Genomic DNA, 17,728 nt, shown 5'->3' with positions numbered 1-17,728 from the left:
TTAGCAAACTAAAGAGAGCCAAGGCACGGACTTCCATTTTTGCACATAGTAATCGATTCTATTTAACTGTTAGCTCAGTGTTTACCATAGGACAGCCTGGGCCATGGTCTGTTCTCACTGACAGTACGGATGAGGCAATCCTGGTTTTGGGAGATAGGGAGAGAAGGAAAGAGACGGATAGGTAAGACAGAAGAGATGCGAAGAGTAGTTAAGTTGCACAGGTATAAGACATAACGTACCAGTTATTCAGCATCTGTCAGTTTAATAGCATAGACATACCTCAGTAAGAATATGGGCACAATATGTCTTAAACATAGTATTAGAATTAAATGAAGCAAAACTAATTCACCAAAATACTTGGTGAAAAAAGGGAAAATATTTTTATGCTTCTATAAAACTTTTTGTAAAGAAGGCTTACTTTTGGAAACATCAAGCTTACGCTGATTAAATAAAACAAAAAATGTTTAATTATGAAACTATTAATAAAATCGTAAACAAAAATAGAGAGAAGATGACAAGTACACAAAACCATTAAGATTTTTTTTCTTATTAAATTTGCAAAATAAGTAAAGAGAATACCATAAACCAACCTGGATTAGTGTGGCAGCTTCATGTTTCTGTCTCAAAGCGTCTTTAAAATGGTGATTCTCTGTTTTGGTGCAGTCAGTTTTCCTCCTGGCATGGTACTGCCGCCAAAGGGACTGGATAACTGATGCTGCCATATGTAGCCTCGTAAAGAAATAAATACCTTTATGAATGATATAGCCTCACCAGTATAAGTGGATTACCATAGATGCCAAACTATAACCATAAAACATAGCACTATGCATTGAGACAAATGGAAGGCTCTGTTGTTAAAATTTTAAGAAATGACAATCCAGACATGACATATATGTTCAGAAACACTGAAGGATATTTACATCACATAATTTTGGAAATCCAATTATCTAAGAGGAATAATCTTTGTTGGGTTCTGTTCCCTGTATATTCAGCAGAGAGGAAGAGTCTCCTCAAAGGCAGAACCAGGAGCAAAAGCGGTTTAACAACGACTGAATAAACAATTGGAGGGGTCCACTTATCTCCACTGTCCATATGAAAAAAAAAAGAAACAACAAGCAGCCACTAAAGAGAGCTAAATGCTGAAAACTGCATGAGACAAGTATCTCCAACGGAGCAGACAGGAAAAACTGAGAAAGTGCAATTTCATCTTTTGCCTACTTTTACCTTTCAGTTTAACAGTACTGACCACTGCTTATAAGTGTACATTTTCTAATTTGTTCATTGTTTAACAAGCACTGATTACAAACTATTTAGATGTATTTAAAAAGCTCGATCACTGAACACATGTTCAATTAATTTATACTGATGGAGAAAAAGTTTAATGGCAGCTCTGCACTATGACTTCACAATCTTGGAATCCTTTTCTCCACAAAATTCTCATTTCAATCAGACAGGGGGTTTAAGAAAATACATCTACATTTCCCCCAATCTTTACATATTTTCTTTCCTTGTGCGGTGTATCTATTTAAATAGAGTACCTTTCAGCAAAAAAGCACAATTCAGATGTTAAGCCAGATTTTTTTTTTTCCAAAAATGTGTTTATTAAGTTTATCAACCCCCAAACGTGCTTTATTTATAAGGTTTGCATCTATAAAAAGCAGTAGCTGAGTTAAAAAACAAACAACAAACCTCCAACCTCTAGTGGCTTGTATTCTGCATTGAAGAGAACTGTCCAACAACAGATGTACAGATGCATTTAAAACATTAACTAAAAACTATAAATGAACTATTTCAAAAAGTTTTTTCTGAACCATTCAACTTCCATAACAGACTACTGTACTCTTACTGTCAATTTCCCGAGAGGCAATGATGAATTCTATGGTCTTCCTGAATAATAAATTTTATGACAAATTATTAGTGTCCTAAGTACCTACTAAGCACTACTTCCCATTTACCATAAGTCTAAACAGCATGAAGAAGCACACCTTCCATGCTTGCTCTTCATAGTGCTCTCAAGACATGCTTTTTTGAAACTGAATACTAATGAAATCATAACTGAATTTTTGTACCTTTAGGGCAAAAATTTCAGCTTCTGTTTTCCCTGACTGTACATCCAGAACCATACAAACCAGCAGCAAACACATTCCAAAAAGGTAATAAACCAGTCTGTTTCATGTGGAAGAATATTTGGGGGCACAGAACAAGTTGAACTGTCCTCTCACCCCTGCCTCTACTTTTAAGAAGCAGGTTGACGCATGTTGGAGGAGTACCAAGGGCAGGGCAGGCTGTTAGCTCTTCAGTCATCACAACAGCAGGAGACTGGCCTAAGGTCAAGGGAGTAGGATGGTAGATTTAAGCAACTTTTCCCTCTTGCCTTCTAAATGATACTGACTGTAAACTCTACACAGATGAATCTAGAATGCCTAATGAATAGCGTAGTAAAAAAGCTTTACTCTACTTTGTAGTTTAAACTGCCCCAAAATTCCTGCAAACCATCCAGCATTTTCATCCCTATTATTGTACGTGTGACTGAATTGGTGTCATAATAAGTTTATTGAAAAAAAACAAGGAAAAGGTAGGAAATCAAGAGAAAATTTTAAAATTCTTTTACTGTAGAGTATTTTAAAATTATTTTAAATACATATGTATCTATATTCTAATATTTCAACTGACAGAATACCACAAATGATTGTTGTTAATATGGAAGTCTAGCATGTATCACCTTAAAATAACTCTTTATTGTCTAGTAAGATTAAAAATACTGTTTTCTTAGTACAAATTCTGTGCCTCTGTTTTAAACAAGAAATCCTCACTCCTGTTGCCTGTATAATCTATTTGAATCTATAATCTGTATAATCTATTTGAAGGCAATCTGACATCTGTCTTACCTTTCTGTTTCGTTCCCCAAAAGCTGAAGATCTTTTCCCACATTACTTGCTACTATCATTGACTGTTGCAATGTGAGTTGGGCTGACATGTTATTCTTGCCTTTGCTCTCCTCACTGTAATTAATACAAGATTCAGAGTTCTTCTGCTTCACTCTCTGATCTTCTTTATTTTCCTTTTGATGCACAGGTATGGAGGAGTTAATGAATGGGGCCTGAATACGGCCAGCAGTAATCCATCTTTCGGAAGGATCCAACAAGACCTGTTTATTTTCTGTCGCACCCATGATAAAGAGCTTATTTTCCTGTAGGCAGTCAGTGGACGTTTGCTTTAAATGATTTTGCAGTGCTTCTGGTCCATCTCTGTCAGTAATGTTTAGTTCGCCATACTCATGTGCATATCGATGTTTGATACTAAGTTTCATCAACTGATTAAAATACCAGCATTGTCCCTGTGCAGAATCAATAGAAGAGACAATTCTGAAAAAAGACAAAAATGTTTTAACGTAAGACTGTAAGAATACTTTTTAAAAAAATATTCCCTCTATTACGTTCTAAACTACCTTGTATTTTCAAGTATCGATACATGTTTCCATATTCTTATAGCGAACAGTAATTACTCTGATTGAATACCAGTTTCAGTGTTTATAAATCTTAATTGATTTTTTTTTGGTAGTATTTAAAATATACTTATGTATTAGGTCGCTTATTTCACTCTTTTTTTTTTTTTTTAAAAGGTTCCAGTCTGTCTGAAATAGGCACTAGGGCATACATTTCACTATTAATTTTCTGTGTGGTTAGAGGCATATGAAGCTGAAAATTTTGGAGAATTTGAGTCAATTTTGTTATAAATCCTGTAATAGCCTTAATAATCCAAATTTATCTGGAAACTATGAAAGCTAATATAAAAATAACAGTAATTTTAAAATTTAGATTAGAACTACAGCAACAAACCCCAAACTTAGATTCAAACCAACAAACCACAATGCCTACAGATAATATAGGAAAACAAACTTTTAAGTATATTTTTATCAAGATAAGGGAAGGCGCTAGACTGAAGCAACAATTATCTACGAAGTCTGGCTCTCATTAATTCTTTGTGTTATATCATCTAAATTACGAGGATGAGTAAGAGCAAATATGAACTAATTGTTACAGATTCAGAAGGCTGTCTGTATTTTGACAGTGTTTGTCCATTGTATTACATAGCAGATACTTTTGGAATCACAAAAACATTTTCCTTTGATAGCATAGATATATGCAGAGATCTGTAAACTGGCGCTATTTTCAGGGAAGCACAAAGTGAATTCTAGGTCAGCAATCCAAGAGAAAAAGATCAATTCTCTTAGGCGTCTGGAAAAATCAGGTCCTAAGATTATAGTTTGAATAACAGAATTTTCCTTCCTGTTCATCATTCTTGAAAGGCGAGTCTCAGGTTTTATTGTGAAAAGACTCTTTACCTGTACAACTATTTCCTCTAGTGAAGTTCAAATAAGAACTTTTTAGATTTTTAAGAACATAAAGAATCAGATCTTACAAGAGCAAAAAGATTCCCACTCTTCTAGTGCAACTTCAGTGTTATTGGACAAAATATGAATGGCTAAATTGGAAGCCAAATCCACGCAGCCTAATTACACAACTCACTGTGCATTAGCTGTACATTTGATTGCCCATTACACAATATTGCTCCTACTCTTGTTAATTCCACAAATATGACAATTCCTAAAAGTATTTAAACCAATGCATATATTTGCTTAAGAATCTAACAAATTCTAGCTGTCTCCTACTACATGGTAAGAATAGCAATTTCTTCAATATGAAATACTTAAAGCATTAGTTAAATAATTTAGTTAAATACTTTAAATTAGATAAAGTGTTTAAGTGGATAAATTTGGTACAAAATCATTATCAAAATTCTACAAAACATACATTCTGCAAAGACAAAAAAAAAGCTCAAGAAAATTCATTCCCACCTTTTTTTCCTTTGTTTTGTTTTAGTTTTGAGTTTTTATTTATTTATTTATTTATTTAAGGATTAAAATATTGCAGGAAAACCCAGAATGTTGTATATATTGAGTAAAATAAACTTCTGTATGAAAGGTATATCCTGAGTATACTTGCCCATTCTCAAAAACCAGAAAAAAACTGACACAAAACACCGTAACAGCGAACAGAGTAGGATACTTGTGCATCCTCTCCTTTGACACAGGCAGGGGCATCTCAAGCAGCTGTTTCACCCTTCCAGTGGCTATGAACGTGGCAAGCAGAAATGGGAGGGGAGGTTGAAAGCAATTGAAAATTCAGGCAGGGAGTAACCGTGTAGTCACCAAGGATCATGTGTTACTTTTTTCACAGAAGCTGCTTTTGTGCAGCTTTTCCAAGCAGTGGTTGCAAAATACAGTCAAAAAATACATTGTGGGCATGCATCCTATCTCCCCACCGACACATTCCCTGGCAATCTACAACTATAGTCTGACTTCTTAGGATTTTTAGGCTGCCCTCTGTGTATCAGTGGCTTTACTTTTAGGCAGATCAGCCTAAGTTCCAAGAAACTACAAAGGAAGCTGTAGTGACATCTCAGAGGATTATGAAGTGGCTTGGTAACTGTATTTGGGATTCTCCTGCAAAGCTGAAGCTCTAAACCACAGACAAAAAGTATTAAGACGGGGCCTGAGTGCTAGGTGGCAGTCAGCTTGGTGGTTCCCTTAGGTGAACAGGGATTTCAGGCAGCTCTGGAGAAAAAAAAGAGCTATTCAATAGGCTTGGGGTACAGCTATCCTACTAACGCACTGCAGCTTTCTCATTGTCTCAAAAGGATTGCATTCTTGATACCAGAGACATGCTCCTGAAGACCGCTTATCCAAACCACAGAAAGGAAGCTGCTAGAATGGAAAATACGCAGGACTGATTTACTATTTTAATGGAAAAAAACACACATGAGGAAAGAAAGAAGACAAAGTAAGAAATACGACAGTTTTAAGATTTTTGATACCACAATATTTCCTCTTCAGTTAATGTAAATGGGTGGTTGTTTGCCTTTCAGACCTTTTTTTGGCAGTATAGGGCAAGCGGTTTGGTCACACTAACTCTTCTGGAATTGCTTCTTGGTTAAGATACAAGCAAGGTTTTAAGCATAAATTGGCATCTAGACAAAGCAAGAAATGGGTTTATCCTGATGGAAGCACCAGTCTTCTTACTGCCTGGCTGCTTAGGACGTAATGAAACGTAGATGAATATGGCAGTCTTGCTACAGCAAAGTATTCATGGCTTCCAGGACATACCCTCATGTTCAATGACTACCCACAGCTTTATTTTGATCTTAACAAGTGAAAGTAATTTATGCCATATGTAAATGTCAGCAAAGCCACAAAGGATACACTTTTGCAGTGGGAAAAAGGGATAACAAGCCAGAAGAGGAAGGGATGGATCTTTCATAGCAATGTACAAATGTGCTAGAATAGCGGCCCTGATAGTACCTAAAGACCAAGACATTACTTTCACAAACGCATGCTAAGAGCAGAAAGCTACCTGTAGCTTTCTCACCAAAAAGATAACTCTCAACTTGTGCTAGGATTTTCCAGGGACTTTGAGGAAAGAGAAAAGCATTTGAATCAGATCTTAATCTATTTGGAAATTCAAGTCAGGCATTTATTAATGACTGCTACACCTTCAGTCCTAACATCAATCCGCCAAGAGTATCCATCACTGTCGTCTTGGTAAATTTAGACCAAACCCTGCTCAGTTTCATGTGCAGTGTTTGGGGAAGGAAGAGTAGTGGTGGGGAGGAGCAAACCCCCACTGATACCACCTAGGAAGTGTAAGGACCCATGCACAGGCTGACTTAACAGATATGGAAAAGGACAAGATATTCATCCTTAAAGGCCTTTCAGTAGAGTTTAAAGCAGCCAAAATGTTGCCGCTTAGAAAGTTTAAGGTGGCAGAAGCAGCTTGCTTACAGAGTTGACATGTTTTGTGTAAAATTTTCTACTGCAATTGCATCTGCAATAACTGCCAGGTTATTCAAAGAACACCATTTTGTCCGAATGAGACAGTAAAAATTATATGGAAAAGTCAGCAGAACAAACCTCCTGGAGGCAAAAGGGACAGTGGACAAACAAGCTGATTCTAATTGGCAATGGCAGTTTTCTCCTGGCCATTGCAGCTAAATCATCAATAATAATCTAACCCTTTGTGTGCTAGTTAAAATTTTGCTTAATGTCATGTTTTTCCCTTTGTGGCTCTGCTGTGATTTTCATAATTCTGATACATTAAATATTCAGGCAGTACATTCCAATTTTAAATGAGGTTTTGTTTGTAATAGTGTGGTAAAATCTAATTTGTCTTGGAGAAACTTCTATAAGCATCTTTACCAACGTGCAACTGCAGGTTACAGAAGTCCCTTACAAACACATGAAAGAGGTCATTGTTTACATATTCTCTCCTGCAATACCATTTATGAAATTCCTGTCATTTTCACTGTATTATACATACAGTATTTACAAAGTTTAAGTTCCACGAGCCAGATATCTGCATAACTGATGACTGAAAGCAAATTACTGCAGCCAAGGTGTCATATTATTTTTTGTATGACTATTCACTTCAAGACATCTGAAGATTATGTGATGGAAAGTATTTATTAGAATAGAGAAATTTAACTTTAGAATATGTTTCATTCTTAAGCATGGCAAGAACAGTGAAGTTTCAGGCAGAAACAGCACAGAATTTAATTGGGCAGCAGTGGTGTATGAAACATGGATTAGGGAAGCAAGCAGTGATTACTTTTGGCAGCTTACATACTTGAGGTCGCACCTACAGGGGCTCATAACTTAGCAAGATGTGAAACAGACAGAAGTTTGCTCTATTGTTGGCCTGTTCTTTAGCAATGTCACATTAATTCAGTCAAAGTATTGCAGCATGTACATATAATAGCTATGCTGTTAAGGCTTATATACACACAAGTTGTTTAAAGTTCCTTTTATGAACTGCAGTTTTCAATGGTTTTCAAATCATCCATAAATTTTACTTTTAGTCAAAATAAAACAGAGGGCTTTAACACACAAGAAATTAATTTTAAGACTAAATTTGATACAAGATGCTTCAACTACGTCAAAGTTACGAATGTAAAAGATACTGTGAATGAATTCTCAAAACCTTAAAAAACCTACAACCTTCCTTCCCTGCCCCCCCCCCCCCCCCCCTTCAGGAAACAAGAGATGTTTACATAATTTTTTCTTCCCACTGTTGTTCTCCTCAAACATCTGCAAGCTCTTTCAAACAAAACTTACACAGAATTATAGAAAAATTCTCAATTAAAGGAACCTCAGGAGGTCTCTAGTCCAACCTCCTGCTTCAAAGCTGGGTTACCTCTGAGATCAGACCAGGTTGCTCCAAGTAGCTGAGCAGTCAGGTCTTAAAAACCTCCAAGAACAGAGACTGCACAACCTCTCTGTGCAACTTGCTGTGATTCATCACTGTGAAAATGTTTTTCCTTATGTTTGGTTGTACTGGGTCTGGCTGGGATGGAGTTAATTCTCATTATAGCTGCCCATATGGTACTCTGCTTTAGATTTGTGACTGAAATGGTATTGATAAAACACTAATGTTTTGCTGAACAGTGCTTGGACAGAGTCAAGGACTTCTCTGTCCCACTCAGCAAGGAGGCTGGGAGTGGGCAGGAGGCTGGGAATGGACACAGCTGAGACAGCTGACCTGAACTGACCAAAACTATATTCCATGCCATATAACATCATGCTCCACAATAACACTTGGGAGTTTTTCCAAGGTAGCCATTGCTCAGAGAATGATTGGGCATCAGTATGCTGATGGGAGGTGGTGAGTGATGGCTTTGCATCACATGGTTGCTTTCTTTTTTTTTTTTTTTTTTCTTCCCCTCATTCCATCACATGGTCTTGACACTTTGAAAGGTTTAGATTTAAAAACTGCACAGAACACTAAACGTGGTCTGATTCTCTCTCTCATCCTGCTGGGGGGGGGGGTAGTGAGTGAACAGCTGGTGGGTGCTTAGTTACTGGCTGGACTCAACACACCACCCCAGTCTGAACATCTCTTGTTTCAGCTTAGGTCATCGTTGCTCATCGTTCTGTCATGTACCACTGCAAACAGCCCAGCTCTGTCTTCTTGAGCACGTGCTTGAAGCCCCTGACCATCTCAGGGGCCATGCACCAAACCTGTTCATTTATCAGTATCTTTTATGTATTGGTGACCCAAAATATGGGGCACAGTATTCTAGATGTGAGCTAATAAGGGCTGAAGAGAGGGAAATAACAACTTCTTTCAACCTATTAGCTATGTTCCTGTAGATACAATCCAGGATGTTCTTAACATTCTTTGGTACCAGGGCACACTGCCGGCTCACATTCAGCTTCTATCTACCCAGATCCAAAGGTCCTTTTCAGCAGAGACATTTCTCAGCCAGACAGTCCCAGCATGTTTTGTCACAAGAGGTCACTCCTTCCAAGGTAAAGAACTTTGTACTTGTCCTTGTTGAATTCACGAGGCTCTTTTTGGCTTGTCTCCCCAGCTTGCCCAGGTCCCTCTGAATGGTAGCCCTGCCCTCAGGCATGTAAACAGTTTCCTCCAAATTGCTGCCATCTGCAAGCATGATAAGCGTTCACTCCATCTCCTGGTCCAGGTCTTTGATAAAGATGTTAGAAGGACAAGTCAGCCTCCAGAAAGCAGCATGATCCATTTGCTAGTAATAGTTAATGGACAGTGTCAGCCTGGCTACTCAACAAATTTCTTACCTGTCTAGCTGCTTTCATGCAGACCATTGTTAAATGGTTAAATAAACCATTAAATTTTGTGAATATCATCTTTCTCTCCCATTTTTTACCATCTTGCAGAAATGTATATGAAAGTTAGGTCCTTAGATTCTACTACAGCTCTCCACAAGTCATAACCTAATTACAGATTGGCATTTTTCTTCTGCAAAGGATACTGATGAAACAGGTCCTAAATCTCAGACATATGAAAATCTTCTCTGTGATAAAGGAGGAGGAGTACTTTTATTTGCCTCTCCTCTTTTCCTTTTAGGAAAAAAAAAAAGGGAAAGAACACTTTTTCAAAAGGGTAAATAGATTAGGAAGTATCAGTTTTCTACCTGCAAACCAGAAGCCAAAAATCACAGAAGTGGAGAAGACATATCTTGAGCGTTTAATGGAAAAACACATGAGTTCTAGGAGCCACTTAGACATTACATCTGCCATAGAAAAGTGCACCATATAATTTCTCCCAAACTACTTTCAAACTAATTCTTAATGCAAACCTCTTCTCACATAAATCTGGTGAGCTATGAAGATGTTATCACAGCTATCACAGCTTAGTAACAGCTAATAATACATCAGTGTAATAAGCTGTTAGGTAGTAACAAGACACCATGGATATACAGGCTGATATGTAAATGCAAAACAGCTAGATTCTGGAAAAAAAAAAAAAAAAAAAAAAAAAAAAAGAAAAGTGGGTAATTTTCCTGAAAAAATGAAGTACACAAGGAGAAGTTCAGACTAAAGCACTATCAAACATCACATGCTTCACCTGCTCCAGGATAATGTTCAGTATCTGGCAGGATCAAGGAAACTATCATCAGCAGACAAGTTGGATATTAAAAGGACTACAAGGATATTATAAACCTGCTAGGAAATGAAAAGGAACTAAGAAAGAAGAAAACATGCAGTATTACCAAGTGTGAAAATGTGAGAAGTTTGAACTATCTAGATAGTGCAAAGCAATGAAAAGACAGCAGGTATAAATGAGAAATTACCACTTGCAATGTCTAAGCTGAAGTCACTGGACAACTAATCATGATAATAACGATATAGGTAAGTATGATAACATCAAAGATCTGTAAACAGAGCCATCTGATCCACTACTTTGAGAGAAAACAGGTCAAATTTTTTGCAGTCATTTAGAATGTGAGTAATACAGACATGAAAAACAAATGCAGGAAAAAAAGTAGAGCACCAATAGCCAAACTACGTCTGACTAAGCTAAAGCTGGAAATCGTGTTAATACGATTACACCACTTTCAGGATTTAAGCTACTATTCCTGCATACCACTGCACTATGATGTGTGTATGAATTCATTCAACTACCACTAACTGAAGGTTTTGAACTACCTGTTTTCTCAAACTTAAACAAACAAAAATCAAGGCCCACACATTTTATTATCTGTCTGAAAAACTCTTTGCACTGCAGTCAATTATTCTCATCTCCTTCTTAATACATGTCCAGACAAAAAGTTAAGTCAAATTCATAAGACACCAAGAACTACACAAACAATACATTAAGACAGATTTCTGAATACAGTTTATATTCACATAAATACATACCCCAGTTCATCAGCCTTTTTTTTCAGTAGAACATTTTCTTCAATTTGAACTTCACAAAGTTCCAGAAAAGTTCTTAATTCAGATCCTTTGATTCTTTCAGTTGTGGGTAAAGTATGAGAGTTTAAGATTTCACCATCAAGAAACTGCAAACTAGGAAGGACCTTACACAAGTAAGGCCTTAGAAAAGAAAAAGTCATAATTAGTTTTACAAAAAAATACTAATACTAAACCTCCCACTTTATTGATACAATAATAACAAGACAGAACATGATCACAGTATTTGTATATATTTGTGCTTACTTTGTATGTTAATTTATAAACTAAAACTTTATTTAATAAACCACAGAACTCAGTAAGATTTCTTAATACCACTGCTGAAATACTGACCCCAGGGAGGTCAACGGCAACATTCTCCGTTCACTAGAGCTAGCATTTTACATGCTTAAACAATAACAGGAAAATTTGACACACTTGTGCATAGGCACCTGTAATGCATTTGATTAGTAGGCAACACAGCAAACTAAATCATAGGATTAAGATTCAGCACTGATTTTGTTGACACATTGAAAGGTTTAGATTTAAGAACTGCACAGAATACTGAACATTGTCAGTCTTACTCCCTTAACCATTTGCATATAATACATAAACCAATATGATATTCAGTATGACCGACAGGAAAAAATTTCACTTTTGGAATATTGAATTTGGGTCACTGAAAGGGATGACAGTAGAGATGACATTTCATTGCTATGAAAAGGACAGCTGGGGCCACTGATGTAAGAAAAATATGTATGAGAAACTTATCTACTGATACAAAAAAAACCACTATCATCAATGCTCTCTCTTTTAGGTTATAGTGAAATATAATCTAGTACTGCAACCTTGTTTCACAGATTCTTCCAACCAGACCAAATTTGTTGAAAGTTTCAAGACTGCAAAATAATTTAAATCAATACATCAATATTTTCATTAAGTTAGTTTCAAGTAACAATAACACTTGAAAGAATACTTATAGTAGGCTGTACGACCCCTTTCTATCAAAAAAGATCATACCATTTCCAAAATTTAGAGCCCCCCAACTATTCCCTGTGAAGGTAAAGGACTATTACTCAGCTCAAATATTAAGTTTAAAATCAGAGAAAGTTTCTATGACTGAGTTAGAATATTCCAAAGTGTAGCTCAATAGAATAGAACATTAGTTTTTTGCAAATATAAAACTTTCCTTCTCTACTGCCCATTACTGCAAGAATAACACCGTCTGAAATACACTAGAATAAAACAATGGGTATAAATATACTGTCCCTGAACACATACAGAGAAATTACCAAAGCTGATGTTGAACAGTGATACATCAAAAAAGTGCCATATCAAAAGTTGATTGATGCTGGAAGTATTGTGTCTTAGAGCTATGGGATCTCAACACTAGTTTTTCCAGCTGCGTTTCTCCTGGTGAAGGGCTGAGTCAATATTTCATTTAGTGAAAACTTCCTGGTGAATATTCTGTCACTTAAGAGGCTCTATTAATCATTACAGCATTGAAACACATTCCCCTAGGAGTGCTCAGACTGATCCCAGGGTTTAATTTTTAAAAAGCAATTTCTTACTACTTCACTTTTGTTGGTGTTATCGCTGGCTGGACATGAAAGTACAAAACCGATTGGGAAATTTTACAACTAATTCCTTTGTTGGTATCAAGGGGTTATGTAAAGTTCACTGGAACACATTGCCTGAAGTTACGGTCAATGCTGTATTCAGCAAATCCATATTTTATAGTATCCCATACTTTAAATCCTTTAGACAAACGAATCTCTTGTCTAATCATAAAAGTTCTATTGGGTCAAGCAATCTAAAGTGTCAGTTCTTATAGTAAATTGGAATTCAGAAAGTTTTTCCCCTCCAGGTTACAAGTGAAATAACAGTTCTGTAAAATAGAGGGAATTAAAACAATGCAAATGGGAATTTAAAATATTGTGACAATCACTGAATTTTATTCACAAAATTACCTGCAGGAACCATGGGTGTGCAAAAACAAACAAACTAACAAAGAATGTATTTGTACAGATATCTTTTAAACTACTCAAACATTTCCAAATGCAAGCTTCAAATAGGTTTTCTTCCTCTAGAATACTAATCAGAAATTTGTATAAAAATCTTCTAATGGAAGATACACATGTAAGGGTGCTTTTGTTTTTGTTTTTTCTCTTAATACAAGACATATTCTAAAACACCCCCCCACCCCAACTTTGCTGTTGTATATTAGACAATCTAATGTAGCAAACGTGAACACAACTTATCTAAACACATTCTTGCATAACACTGCAGTATAAAGCTTCACCTTTAACTGACTTGAAATTATACAAGAAACAATTTTGGTCATACTTCAAAATTACTAAGCTTAAAAAAAGAAATAATATTTTTCTAATAAAAAAACCCCTCAGTCATCTGTTTTAATTACATCCAAAATGAAAGTCCAACTGTTGTGACTCATTTTATTTCCTCAGAAATTTTATTATGTCAACACTTTCCTAGGCAAATACTTGATTTCCTTAGCTGAAAGAATTGGTAATGATTTAAATTTTTACTGATTAAGTGCTTCTTTGTACATTTAATGGAATTATAGTAAGAGTTCACTAAAAGACACTCCCATTTCAACACATGTATTCTGTAACATCACCTAAAGATATAAAATTGCATTTCCAACTTGTCATTTTGCTCTTGAAGGCCTGTAGACTACAAAGTATTAATTCTAAGGAAGATGAAAGAACACTTTACAGTAAATTAACAGCACTACTGTACTTTTGCTGAGCAATTCTCTCAGACAGCTTTAAGTCTTGATGGCATTGACCCATGTATGGGGTTTCAGAGCACAGTATTCTCAAGAAATCAGGAGACTTCTATCAAAGAACAAAAAAATACAAAAATCCTATTCATGTACAATTTTAGTCATATGGTTTACAAACACAATCCTATCACAACTACTCATTTCAGGGATTCTGATGACTGCATCTCATTTCTTATGTCAAGTTTCCATTCTACCCTATCCAGCTTTTACTCATACACATATAATAGTCTCTAGGACAAGCTCTTTCATTTTTTTTTTTCAGATTATTATTTCAATATTATAGATCATTGAAAGGCAAAGAACAGAATTATTTTTACATCTGTGTCTCTTTCATAAACATAAGAGTTATTAATTTTTGGTGGAAAGATAAGGAATTCTCAGAACAAGAAAAAAGTCTAAGCTTCAACTACTAAGGAAAAACCAACCACTCATTCTGACTTTTTCTTCTTCTAAATTTCTTCCTTAAAAGATGCTATGCCAAAGATTCCTTGATACATTTATTATAGACATCATCCTTTCTCTAGCTATGTGCAGTGTGAACTTGTCATAGCAGCACAACTGTTAAACAGTGAATGAATGAAGTGATGAAAGGGAGTAAATAAGGAAAAAATAAAGACAGCAAAGCAGAAAGAGAAACACTCTAAGCAGCTATGTGATAGTCAGAAACTGATGCTTCTGAAAAGGACAGTTAAGCAGTATAAAAACATTAATAATCAGAAAAAAAATAAAGGTTCTAAACAGTGCAGATGAAAGAGAAGGAGAAAAAGGTTGAGTTAATAGTCATGTCTTTGTGCAAAAGTTTTAATGAAATGTAAAATAGGGTAATAAAGGTCAGACAAAGTCTCAGTCAGAAAGTTAAAGGTATCAAAGGTGGTAAACTTGTCAGTAAAGAGGAACAACCAGAATTCATGCTGAAAAAGAAGATATTGTGATCAATGGACAAAGAAGCAAATAAACAGCACAAACAAGGCATATATCATCTTCACAGTTTCTGCATTTGCCTAAAGAAATTTTCATAAAGACAAATACTCATTTCGGATTACAGTTAAACAGCACAGAGAAACCGCTGTTGAGTTCTAGTACAAACTGCTTCTTATTAAGGTTCCAAGTGCTAGGTCAAACATCAAGACTTTTGTTTAAACAAAACTACAAGCTGGAATTCTTAGAAAATAAAGATCACAGAACTGAATTTTATTTGATATTTTCATTTAATTATCTTCAAATTTCTGGTAGCATTCATACTTACCTCATTTCTACTATTTAATGTACATACACCAAGGTTTTGACTGATTTTAATTGATGAGCAAGACGTATATACACCTAGCTTTGGGCTGATTTTGATTTTTTGATTTAGCAAATTAATATATATTCTTACCTCCAATTCCTTTCTTGGAGAAGAGGATTTCCACTGAATGACAACCTCCTTAGTTTATGACAGCCCCTTAACCATGTAATGACACCTTTAAGGTCTGTATTGTTGTAGGAAAGAAAATGAAATATAAATTTGAATGCAGAACCATATTATTTCTTATAAAATCTTACATGAAAGTAAAATGTACCAAAATCATGAATTCTGCTACCTATACAGTATACTTATAATCAATATCTATAACATCCATGTTTGGAAAATATTTATGTTTTCTGTATAAATGTCTCATAAATAAATGGGAACAATCAAAATAAGTTTACAATTTAATTAAGAAGTTCTTGTTTGGATGGGGTTTTATGTCTTTTATACAACTCACCTGACAAGCAGTTATTTTTGATATCCAACTTTTCCAAAGATACAAATGAATTTAAAGGCACAAGCTCAGTTAATCTAAGAACAAAACAGAAGAGGGTTTGGTTTTTTTTCCAAATAAAACAGCAGTCCATAAACAGACAGGCACCAAAATCTTTAACAGTTATATCAATTTACTTATTTACATAAGAAAATATTCATTTAGCTATCCAAGGTGCTAGAACTAATTAGTGAAATATTAACTTGAAAGCATCTATCTTCTCAGTAGCTTAGTTTTTAATATTTACTCATTAAAGTTTTGCTTTATCTGGTAAATATTTCACAGAATCACAGAATAGTCAGGGTTGGAAGGGACCTCTGGAGATCATCTAGTCCAACCCCCCCCTGCCAGAGCAGGGTCACCTACAACAGGTTGCACAGGACAGTGTCCAGGCGGGTTTTGAACGTCTCCAGAGTAGGAGATTCCACAACCTCTCTGGGCAGCCTGTTCCAGTGCTCCACTACCCTCAAAGTGAAGAAGTTCCTCCTCATGTTAAGATGGAACTTCCTATGTTCAAGCTTGTGCCCACTACCCCTCGTCCTATCAATGGGCACCACTGAAAAAAGACTCCTCCCATCCCTCTGGCATCCTCCCTTTAAGTATTTGAAAGCATTATTTGAAAGCATTAATAAGATCCCCCCTCATTCTTCTTTTCTCTAGACTAAAGAGACCCAAGTTCCTCAGCCTTTCCTCATATGAAAGATGTTCTAATCCCCTAATCATCTTCGTAGCCCTTTGCTGGACCCTCTCCAGCAGATCCCTGTCTTTCTTGAACTGGGGAGCCCAGAACTGGACGCAGTACTCCAGATGCGGCCTCACCAGGGCAGAGTAGAGGGGGAAGTTTCTTGTATTTAGTGCTGAGGATCTGAAGTCTTGTAAAATTTCCACTACTCAATTGGCTTTTCCTTAGGCATCATAACTAGAATGAAACTAACAGAAGGCCCTGATTCTGGAGAAGAAATAAAATCTATACTTTTCCTCTTTCCTCTTCCTTCATTTCTCATTGCTCAAACTTCTTGTCAGTTTCTCTTCTCCACTCAGCACACTACTTCCTAGATCCTAAAACTAACATAATTGTTGTCACAGTTGTATTTCTTAACAGGTCAAGGCTGCACTGTCTTGTAATATGTTTTTAGTCCTTCCTCTGTCTTACTACTTCTGTAAGACAGCGTCAAATAGGTGTCTATTATACAGACAGTTGTGGCATTGCTGTTCTTGCATATCAGAGCTTTTCTTGTGCAATAAAGCAGCAAAGCAGTAGTAAAGCCATGACAAAATTGAAGAGTAAATGTAAGGAAACTGAGCTGACATTCATTTGCACAAAGGATTTTGGACTGCAAGATGTGCATTATCACTACTATTAAAACATTAGCATCCAGTGTTATTCAAGTTTCTTTACTTAAAAACTGGCAGCGATGCAACTAAGCATGAACGTTGAATGGTTTGGTCAGCTGCCAGGCTATTTCCAAATATTACCTTTCAGATTAAAAAGTTTTCTTTTATGTTAAATATGAAAGAAGGAGGAAGAATTAAAATAAAGATAAAAAAAAAACAGTCTTCAACTAAAACTAGAATGTTTGTGTATAAGTACATATTAAATCAACTATCTTTCTAAAAAAAATACACATTTAGGTAAATGGTTTCACCCCTGTAAGGACAAGGCCTAAGCATAATGAGAGAATGGTACACACCAATGGCAACATGTGTGGTCACTTTGTGACTGGTAATTTTCATAGAAAGCAGTATTTTCTAAGGGTTATAGTGCCTTTGAAAGTTATAAATCAGAATTAATATGGTCACAAGCATGACCATGCAAAAAAATGAAACCCACTCGCTCCACAAACTAACAACTGGCAAGAGACAAAAATACTT

General features: G+C 35.9%; 1 protein-coding gene across 1 annotated transcript in view; it reads right to left on the bottom strand.

Moving 5' to 3' along the window:
• LRRIQ1 (leucine rich repeats and IQ motif containing 1) overlaps nucleotides 1–17,728 on the bottom strand; it is a gene marked incomplete at both ends in the record, with an annotated part of 110,640 nt that overhangs the window by 70,111 nt on the left and 22,801 nt on the right. The window contains 5 exons of the mRNA XM_082497432.1: nucleotides 591–729; nucleotides 2,889–3,365; nucleotides 11,234–11,410; nucleotides 15,451–15,544; nucleotides 15,821–15,894. Coding sequence (XP_082353558.1) covers nucleotides 591–729; nucleotides 2,889–3,365; nucleotides 11,234–11,410; nucleotides 15,451–15,544; nucleotides 15,821–15,894 — 961 coding nt within the window. The remainder of the gene's footprint in view (nucleotides 1–590; nucleotides 730–2,888; nucleotides 3,366–11,233; nucleotides 11,411–15,450; nucleotides 15,545–15,820; nucleotides 15,895–17,728) is intronic.

This window comes from Vanellus vanellus (genome assembly GCF_965231255.1).
Source record: "Vanellus vanellus genome assembly, chromosome: 1".
In the NCBI taxonomy this organism is placed as follows: domain Eukaryota; kingdom Metazoa; phylum Chordata; class Aves; order Charadriiformes; family Charadriidae; genus Vanellus; species Vanellus vanellus.
The sequence above is the reverse complement of the archived record's forward strand: the minus strand, read 5'-3'. Positions and strand labels throughout refer to the sequence as shown.